Source organism: Sinocyclocheilus grahami, unplaced genomic scaffold (genome assembly GCF_001515645.1).
Source record: "Sinocyclocheilus grahami isolate Dianchi unplaced genomic scaffold, SAMN03320097.WGS_v1.1 scaffold556.1, whole genome shotgun sequence".
In the NCBI taxonomy this organism is placed as follows: domain Eukaryota; kingdom Metazoa; phylum Chordata; class Actinopteri; order Cypriniformes; family Cyprinidae; genus Sinocyclocheilus; species Sinocyclocheilus grahami.
This window is the reverse complement of record NW_015505735.1, coordinates 528160-538816: the sequence shown is the minus strand read 5'-3', so window position 1 is coordinate 538816 and position 10657 is coordinate 528160. Positions and strand designations below refer to the sequence as shown.

Below are 10657 nucleotides of genomic sequence, written 5' to 3'. Positions count from 1 at the left end.
AGACCTGACTCATGACGATCAGTTGTGACTTGACTAGACTCATGAATATCAGCTGTGATTGGACTAGACTCATGACGATCAACTGTGACTTTACTTGACTTTTGAAGATCGGCCGTGACTTGACTTGACTCATGACGATCAACTGTGACTTGATGGGGCGCTGTTGTGTCCGCCATTTTGTGATCAGGCTCATCTGTCGCCGCCATTTTGTGAGCGTAATCTAGTGCGGGGGCCATTACAGGAGTGAGTGCGGGGTCGCGTTCCTCTGCGATACCCACAGTGAATAGAGAGCCAACAGTCAACAAAGCAAAGTCCAAAAAAACAACTCAGTGATGAACGCGGACCCTCACGTCTAAGCTCAGATCGTAGAGGTTGATTCAGGCCATCACAAAAAAACTCTATCAGAAGACAGTCTGGTAGATTGGCATAATGTGCTATGGATAAAAATTCATGAACATAGTTCTCCAGTGATCGCGGGCCCTGTGTAAGGGCTAACAAAATCCTTGCCGTGTCCATACCTGGCCAATGTTCCTCAGAGAAGCTGCTGGGTCCTTGTATGGCCGAGTATTCTGTTACGGGGCTGACAAGACGTGAGACGTGCGGATCCATGTGCAACCTTTTATTTAAAGCAGAAGAGGTCAGAAACACAGGCAGGGTCGAACAATGGCAAACAGGTATAGAGAAGACAAGGGCAATCTGGTAAACAAGCGAGGGTCAGTCAACGGCAAACGGAATACAACAGGGCAAGACTAGAGGGATAAATCCAGGTACACAGGCAAAGATCAAAAACCAAGAAAACAGACAGGGCAAGACTAGGCTAGGACTGGGAAGATAACGAGGGCTCTGTAAAGTAGCTATCACTGCTGGCGATAAGCGCATACAGTACTCTGCAGTTAGAAAGGAGTGAGATTGAGTGTTAAATAGTGAGTGAGTGATATGAAACAGCTGTGTGCAATCAGTGCTGTGTGCAATCAGTGTAATGAATGATGGGATATGTAGTCCGGGGTGATATGCAACAGTGTGTAGTGCGAGAGTCAATGAAATGGAAAGGGTGACCTCTGATGGCTGGCAGACGGAAGTTCATGGACCGGAATACGTAACAGATATGACACAAAATACATAATTTGGTTATGGCGGAAAGTAAAATGGTCACCATGGCAACCACGAGGTGATTTTGCAAATGCTCCATTTATGAAAATGTTTAGGGCCGCAAACTATACAAGTGTACCAAGTTTCATGCTTTTATGAAAAAGTTAACATTATTTTCACATATCACCTGGACTATACTATCTATCAGCATTGCAGCGATAATATACAGTGTTATTCTAGTATTTTTTATAGTATATGCTATTACAGTATTTATTAATAAATTAAATTAGCTTTTGTTTTTATATTTTGAGATTTCATATGTTTTAGTAATTTTAGTTAAAAAAATCTCCTGTCTGAGATGCTTTTAGAACAGACCCATGACCCAATTTAGTGTTGCGACCCACCAGTTGAGAACCACTGCTCTAAATCACAAGGATAAGATGTGATTGGCTTCTGGGATATGTATTTTGTGATCTTCCAATCACACTTCAGATATATAACACAAAGACCACCTCTATGCTGAGATTGCCTTAGGCACGAACAAAGCAACATGTTGGCAGTCTATTGCCCAGAGAAACCCAATTAGAATACAGTATCTGCAATAATGGACTGGAATTCCCTTTTGAGCTCTGTGCCTGGGAAAACCTCATTTACCAGTGGCCCGAGGAGAGGGACATGAGCGTAGAAGGAAAAAGAAAAACCAAAAGGAAAAGAGCAAGAATGAAACACAGAGAGAGAGAGACAGAAACAGCAGGAAGATGCTACAGGCACAGACTGATTGACTACTGAGTCCACAAGGATTAAACTCACTGAGGGTGAAACGAGGTGAGCTGCTTCCATTCTACCCTCTGGACACTGAGATGGTGAAATGTGAAGCATTTTCTCTAAAAAAGAAACTGTGCCTTTATCTGCACAGCCATGATCTGATTTGTACATTACAAATATATATGTTTGATTCCCCAAGGCCGCCACTACCGCTAAAATTCATGGGGCCTGGTACAAAAATCTTGTGTGCCTTCTTCTATAATTCAGAAAAACATATTTTGCTTTATTTGGTGATTTTCATATAAAGTGATGAGAAAAATAAATAAGTGCACAGTGAAACCAGGATAAACCTGCAAAATCATTGCTAAAAGTTGTAGTGCTGTTACCAAACTACCATTTAGCACAGTGTTTCTCAACCCTGGTCCTGGGCACCCCCCAGCACTGCACATTTTGTGTGTCTCCCTAATCAAACACACCTGATTCAACTCATTAGCTCATTAAAAGAAACTCCAGGACCTGAAATGGGTGTCAGAAAAGGGAGACATACAAAATGTGCAGTGTTGGGGGGCGCTCAGGACCAGGGTTGAGAAACATTGATTTAGCAGAACCACGAGCATACAGTACATGCGTATAAAACACATAATTATTTAGCATATGAAGCATACCTGAGCTGTCTGCTTTAATGTAGAGCTCAGCAGCGTTTATAAGAGCCTGGTGGCTGGATTCATATTTCTCAAAGAACTGCTGCCCCTCCACAAAAGACTAGAGAAGCAGAGAATGAACAAAAGTAAATATCAGATAATTTAACTGCTGAGTCAAAGCATACAGAAATAAGCATCTTTAACATATCTCAGGTTCTACTAAATGTGATAGAATGGGCATCACTATGTATGAAAACGTATGAACTTATTTGTATGGTTGGGCAATGGAGGAGCTGAGAGAAGAATGAACAAAAAAAAAACTTTTATAGAATCCCTCTGGCTTGTAAACTTACACCATAGCTTCGTAGCAAAAGCTCCATTGATTCCAGTCGGTCATATTTAATGATCCAGGATTTTAGCTTGGACTCGGATAGTGTCAAAAATGCCAGCATAGAGTATTTTGACTCCCAGAATTCCAGTTTGCTCAAGTGAACGTGGAAGGAGGTAGATATGTAGTTTAATCTGAAAGCAGTTAAATAAAAACAGGTTAATAATATAATATCTCTTTATTCATTTTTGAGGTTATCTGTTATGATGTTTACCTTTCTGCCATATCTTGCAGTTGTTCTGTGGGAATGGGGACATTATTAACACATCTGTCTCTGTGTATTAACTGCAAGGTCTGCTTATGTCTTTCAAGAAGCCTTAAGATCTCCTGCACAACAAAACAGATAAATGTAAAACTAATTTTTCATTCATGTTTCATTCAGGATTCATGTTAAAGGACGAATGTGAAGGTTTTGGTAGTTTTGGTAAAACTCATGAATGGATTCTCATTCATCCATTCTCCATTACACTATACACATTCATCCAAACAAACACAGATTCCTCATCCTGTTTTACCTGGTCATGTAGTTGCTTTTTGTGAATGGCTTTGGCGGGCTCATCATGGGCTTGCTGAGGGAACAGCTCTTCTCGTAGGATCTTCTCTGCTTGATGTAACCACACTCCGACTTCGCCCAGAGGATGAGGCAAACCACTATCCAGCTGTAGATGCCAATCCAAAAGCTGCAGCAAGAAAAATACCACATAAATTGTCACAAAAAAAAAATACAACAACTTTTGTGGACTTTTATTTTGACTAAATCTGTGAATATCCTCAAAGGTAAAACTTATTCAATGATTCATAAATAAAGTATCTAGGACTAGGATTAGGGCTAGACTATGTATAATAATTAGCTTCATATAAAATAATAAAAATCTATGGTGCATCTGACCCTTGCAGACAGTCTCTCCCAGGCCTGTTTGACCAGAGCCTGATCTGCAGTCAGCTTGCCATCCTTCTGCCTGGACTGGATGCCTGTTTCCACTTGTCTTCTCTGCACCTCAAACTGTACACGATAGCGCTTGAATGTCTGAGAGAAAGAGAGAGAGAGTGAGTGAAAGAAAGAAAGAAAGAGAGAACTACAGGAAATTGAATTACTGAATTTCTGAATATTCAAATAACGTCCGATGTAATGCTAATAGGAGAAAGACAGCAAGATAACACAGCATGTCCAAAAAACGACAAAGCAAGAGAAAGAGAGAAAGAGAGACATGCCAAAAGCTGAAAAATAATTTAAACAGCCAAATTGTACATGCATGTATTCATGCAATAATGGGCTCCAATTTTCCACTTTCTCTCTACCCGTGCGGTCCCTGCTAGAGCTCTGGTTCTTCTGAATATGAAACATGTCCGTGGGCGCTACAAAAAGCAACAGACGCCGCTCACTGGTGTGTAGTGCCCATGATTATGAGAGCAACGAGAACTCTCAGCTCTAATGTATATTAGCATTGTCTGCATGCGTATGTGGGAGTGTGCTGAGTTTTAAGCAACCAGTGTTTTGTCTGGGATCTACCATATGTTTCACATTTTTCCATTTTTCTTACACATTGTCATATTATGATGAGTATACACACAGTGGTGTCCAAAATCTGAGACCACAGTGAAAATTTCAAATCTCAAATCATGACTGACAACATATACTACTGGTTAAAAGTTTGGGGTCAACAAACCGTTTTCATCTTTTTCAAACAAGTAAAACACCAATATTGTAAAATTATATCACAATTTAACAATTGTTTTCTATCTGAAAAAAATTTATTCTTGTGACTGCAAAGCTGAATTCAAGCAGTCATTACTCCAGTCTTCAGGTCACACGATCCTTCAGAAATCATACTAATATGCTGATATGATGCTTAAGAAACAATTCTTATTATTTTATAAACTTAGTTAATAAAGTACAGCATAGCTTGATATAGATAGTTATTCAAAAGCACTTCAGTTCAGACATAACCAAAAAATGATTTGCATTTTAGTGAGGTATATATTTGTAAACTTAGTAATGGCTCTAAACAATTTGCTGACTGAATGAGTCTGATTCGGTTCATAAGAGTAATTTCTTCTTTGCAAGAAAGAGTCATTTGTAAGAAAATCTGAATTTCATGTTAGTCAACTTCCAGCTATTTATAACATGATTTATAATGAAAACAGTTGTATTAAATTACATAAAAAATATAAGCATTTTTACTAACAGTCTAGACTTTTGAACCATACTGTATATCAGTATTTCAGTATAACAGCGACACTGCTTTCTTGTATATCAGTATTAACAGTGGCCGTTTGACCACTCAATAAGTTTTACTCAGGCATCCAATTGATATCATAAGTGATACATAACACTGCCAGCCCTACAGGTTCTGACTGAGACCCTGAGCTCACCTGGTACTGCACAGCGGGACTTCCTCCATTCCTCTGGGCTTGAGCACAATCTCTCTCCAACTGATCTGCCCACGCTTTCAGCTCCCTCAGTGTCTTACGCTGCTCCCTCTGAGAGAAAAAAAGAGCGCCGCGTAAGTTAGGACTGTAGAAATGTCAAAAAGCAAACATTTGCACAGATTTAAGGCCCTTGGGGAGCTCTACACTCATCATTTCTTTACCTAAAATAATTTGATGCACTTTAAACCCCCAACCCAATACAATTTTGCAGTTCAAACATGCATCACTAATGCCACATTTATAAATCCAAGACAGACTTTGTGCTCCTGCTGTTTGCAGAGTTCTTCTTTCGCCATTGTGTGGATCTGCCCCAAACCTCTCCACGGGGGAGCAAGAGATCAGCTCTGCGGGGGAGATACTAATCATTTTACACACATTTACCCTCCCTATTATGAATTAGGAACAAGAACAAGAAAGTGAGAGCAGTGTTCAGCTAATTCTAATGAAATTAAGCCTATTCTTCTGGTGCTCATCATACTTTTTGGCATCCTCCACGAGGCAATGCCTTTGGGTCATCAAAATGATTATATCATGACCTTGCCAACGTCTGCCGCATGTTCTCCTCCCCACCTCCCAGAAACGAATAATGTTACAGGCATTCAATGCCCTAGAATATTAAAACCTACATTGTCTTAGTTTAAATGTATAACAAAGAGGTGAAAATGGTTCGAATTGCAGTGACTTTGAAACACGCGCAGACGGTGGCATGAGGGAACTAATGGTTTCTACAAAAGGACCAGGTGGTGACAGGATCAATTCAGCGCTTCAACTTGGTTAGGAACTATTATTATTCTTTAAAGACTGTTATTAATGCTAATTATCAGGCTATCGGTATCAACGCAAAGCCAAAGGTCGTTATTGTCATGTAAATGTCACCCAAAGCCCCAGTTGTAATGCAAATATAATAGTAAAGGGAGTAAAATTATAATGGGCATATCAAAGGCGTACAATGCCCTAGATTATTAAACCTGATCCACACAGCATCCGCGCTGCTCATGATGAAAAGGAAGGCAATATACTACTGAAAGGATTTTAAACTACATGCAGCAGCAGCAGGTGGAAATAGTGGCAGATTAGTCAAAGCAGGCATAATGTGGTTTACACACGCAAACGTACCTCTAACATTTCCTCAATGGCTCGAGGAGCAAGATAAAACTTGAGACAGAAAAGGGATGCATGTAAACAACAAGACATTAGTGGACAAAACAGAGGGAGGAGTATAAAGAGAGAAATATAGTGTAAGAAAATGGTAAGTAGAGAGACGTGAATCCACAAATAAGACAAATTGCTGATAGAGGTCATTTAACAAACAGAGTAAAGAGTCTAGGCATCAGACCATGAGACATACAGTGAATGGAGAGCTGGTTAAAGTTTAGTTGTAGGATGAGAAATATTTATAGTACCTCCTCTTGATGCCGCCCAATCTCTGTCTCTTGACTGTCTGGGTGATGCTTCAGAAACTGTGCCACATATGTCATGATGGACTTCTCGTCTGGCTTATCCACATCCACATCTAAATCACATTAAACATGATGAGGCCCATAGTAACTAACCTTATTCAAAAGTTTCCTTTCTTCCAAAAAAGGTGGTTTGTCATCCTCTTTTGTCTAAATTTTTTACCCACTCATTGTGGTTCATTGTTCTGTGGCAAATTTGATTTAATTGATTTTTTCAGTCACAGTCATTTCCTTTTAGCTTTACCTCCTGTCTCCTGTTTTTGTGCATCCATGCAGTATCATTTAGCTTTAACACACCATGAAATTACCTACTCAAATTTCAATGATTATATGCACAATATGTTTTTTGGTGTATTTTGAAAATTACAGCAGGCGGTAATTGCCACTTTTGATAATGCTATCCACCTTTTTCTTGTCGTAAAAATGGGCATTTGGAAAATATATGGGTATGGCTTCCGGTTTCATCTGCGTCCACTCCGTCCAGCTATTTTTAGCTGAACAAAACAGTTTGTTTTGCTGCTTGATATTGAAAGTTGGTGTGTCTTATCATATTATTTTAATGTATTATCTGAAATTATGAACCCACTGGTTTGTAGTGCAAACAGTTTTACCGTTTACTGCACGTTGTTATTCTCCTCGTTATTTACCTATAGCGGCTAATGAACCGGAAGTCTCACCCATAGGCTTACTTCCGCGTTGAAGAAAAAGGTGGATACCACGAAACAGTCCAGAATCTTAAACATTTCACATCATTTTTTGATTCTTTGCTTTAAATGTTTGGTCTCAAACTCCACTACATATTACACTTTCCATACACTTTCATGATGCTAAACCTACACTACCATTCAAACGTTTGGGGTTGATAAGATGTTTTTATTATCATCAGTGTTAAAAAATGTTGTGCTGCTTAATACTTTTGTGCAATTTTAAGCATTTGTGCTTAATATCAGGTGCAATGTCTAAAAAAGAGGGACCGGGAAGTTTATATATAGCCTGACAAAGGCTTCACTGATGGTTACCTTTACAAAAGAACCATGGCTGACAATGTACCTTGATTTACCGTGGCTAATGGGCCTCTAATCGTTTAAATGTCAAACTTCATTTGTCAGACTCCTGTAGGAAGCATGAGGAAGCTCAGATGGCGTCTAGGAGGTCGAAGACTTAACCCCTTCATTAAAAATGCATCAATCATATCCTCTGTGAGTGGCATGCTGCTAATTAGAATTTAAGCATTTGGCGCTTAGAGACTCATGCAACACAATTTGAAAGTACACAGCAAAGAAACAAACTGTGTCTGCCTGATACTATGTATAAGCCAGCATATTTTTGAATTAACATCAAAAACAGACTCTGCATCAAATCTCTAGTCATGGATTGGACCAAAAAGTGCAAACCCGAAGCACTATATTTTCTCTTAGTTAAAAAGTAATTCTGTTTTTCTAAATGATTGGTATCACCTTCAGGGTCAAGCAGGCGTGGGACGCCCAGTTCTCTCTCAGCCAATGAGAAGGCATCTTCTAGGTTATCCCTGTTGGGTCTCCTCCAAACACGTTCCATATTAACCAGATGAGGTCGCAAAGCAAAGATGACAGCATGAAAAGCTACCCCTGTGCGCCAGCTGGGGCCAAAGTCCTTCACATCCAGACCCAATCTCCTGTAAACACATGTGTAAGTATGTACATTATGTCAAAAGCCAGGAAGAATGCAGTCATATGCTTTACTTAGGGGAACGGGATTACAAGACCAAAGAACAATATATTCATTCAATACCTTGCACAGGCATGTATTAACAATACAGTTCTTACTTTGTTGCTGTGGTCTGGACCCATTTGAGCAGAGCTCTCTTAGCCCCGCCCTGAAAAGAAAGGCGGGGCTTGCGTTTGACAGGTGGGCTGCTGGTCTCAGTGCTGTTGGAGCTTTCTACTGATGAATTGCTGCTAGATTGAGGTTGTAGTGCTGGTAGGTGACTGGTGAGCTCCTCTATCTGAACAAGTATTGAAAATGTTACTGTTTTTAACTACTCTATGATTTAGTGAAATTATAGAAACTTAAAGACATTTTTGTGGAAGAATGGTTGAAATATTTATGGAATTTAAAATGTTTCCTCTCTATTATTTTTACCTGGAAATATAAGATGATGGTCCATATCAACCCCAGCACAATCGAGGGTCTGCCGTCTACCACATCTGTTGTGTTGATGTTAACTAGTTTAATCTGTTAAGCAAAAAAATTTAATAATAATAAATAAATAAAAATACAAATAAAAATTAAAAACTGTATTATCATTTACTCATTTACATTAAAATGAAAACTGTAATTATAACAATAAAAGCTCATTCAAAATATTAATACATACTAAAATAGTATATAAATTATACTAATTTAACAATGATCACTATCCACTTTCATTGTATGGAAGAGAGAAGATCAAAATCTTTTTGTATTCCTTGAATGACAGCAAGTTATAGAGGTTTGAAACGAAATTAAGATTTTTTTTTATTTTTAGGATGCTTATATTGCTATCACTTTTATCAAGTCAATTCTTAATTCAAGGTTACATTTGGAGAGATCCTGTTTCAGAAAGTGATAATGTCAATCATAGACATCATAGGAAGTCAAAAGAAAGGTCCCACTAACCGGAGATCCTCTGTAGGCCGACTGAAATGGTGACAAAACAAAGGGGAGAAAGAAGGATAGAGGTCATTACATGCTGTTAACAAAAGTGTGTCCCATCAACTGAAGGACAGGTGATAAGAAACCTCAGCTCTGAGATAACCTAAACCCCTTCAGTGACAGACAAGGTGTGCACTGCACACATGCACCCATTGTTATAAACACACCAAGGTACATAGATTAAGAACCAGCCACACATACAAGTTGAAAGAATGAAAAATTCACGCAAAAATACACACACACACAATCATAACATCCACTTACTTAAAACAAAAAACGACCATTAACCATTAACTATTAAAATACTGCGTCCCACATTGGATGTAAAAGTACAGTACAGCATAATATAAAACAGTTCTGTACTCTGGTTTCTCCTACTGTGCTCAACAGGGAATAGAGAGAGATGAGAGAGGGATGACAGAGACAGATAAGATGGTGAAAGACTGTAGCTTATGAAATGAATCCACAGCTTCTTGAGAGATCAGATACACAGACAGACAGACCACCTCAGGAGTGGGAGGCTTAGCTCAGCTTCATTCACTGACATGCTGTATAATTACAGTCTGAAGCACAGCTATACAGTAAATGAAATATCTATGTGCTGCTCCCCAGAGAGATGATATGAAAAAATACCCTGTTTATAAAGGGGGAAAAAATGGGCCCCATTTCAAATCTCCATGGCTTTACAATAAAATAATAGACGATGACAGTAAACCACTTCCTTTAATTTATTTTAATAGAGCAACATTAAAATGAACTTGGCATTACGGCATTGAGTGGTCAAATATTTTTGTATAATGACCATTAAACTGTATACACTACCTTTCAAAAGTTTAGGGTTGGTAAGAATTTTTATGTTTTTGAGGTATCTTATTCTCACCAAGGAATTTATTTGAAAATACAGTAATATTGTGTAATATTATTTATTTTTAAATATAATAATCAACACTTAGGCTAACTTCAAAAACTGAATGCAAACATGTCAATTGCACATAATTAATTGTTTTTATTAATTTCTAAATTATACCATTTTATTGTTGAAATATATTTATTTACACAGTGGCTGTAATAACTTGTTTCATAACAGATTTATTTAAGCATACATTTAATAATTAAGACATCACTAACAGGTTAAGTAAAATATAATGAGTATATAGTCTATTTTGCGAAATGCTCTTCTCTAGACTTCATTTCTCTAGTGAACTAATAATGAG

At 38.3% G+C, this 10657-nt stretch overlaps 1 protein-coding gene across 1 annotated transcript in view; it reads right to left on the bottom strand.

Moving 5' to 3' along the window:
- LOC107556168 (nesprin-1-like) overlaps positions 1–10657 on the bottom strand; it is a 137051-nt gene that overhangs the window by 114756 nt on the left and 11638 nt on the right. The window contains exons 5-16 of the mRNA XM_016239217.1: positions 9408–9428; positions 8892–8984; positions 8576–8754; positions 8228–8424; positions 6717–6826; positions 6430–6468; positions 5257–5364; positions 3773–3910; positions 3399–3563; positions 3098–3210; positions 2849–3017; positions 2520–2616 (exon numbers count right to left, since the gene is read on the bottom strand). Of these exons, the coding sequence (XP_016094703.1) occupies positions 2520–2616; positions 2849–3017; positions 3098–3210; positions 3399–3563; positions 3773–3910; positions 5257–5364; positions 6430–6468; positions 6717–6826; positions 8228–8424; positions 8576–8754; positions 8892–8984; positions 9408–9428 (1429 nt within the window). The remainder of the gene's footprint in view (positions 1–2519; positions 2617–2848; positions 3018–3097; positions 3211–3398; positions 3564–3772; positions 3911–5256; positions 5365–6429; positions 6469–6716; positions 6827–8227; positions 8425–8575; positions 8755–8891; positions 8985–9407; positions 9429–10657) is intronic.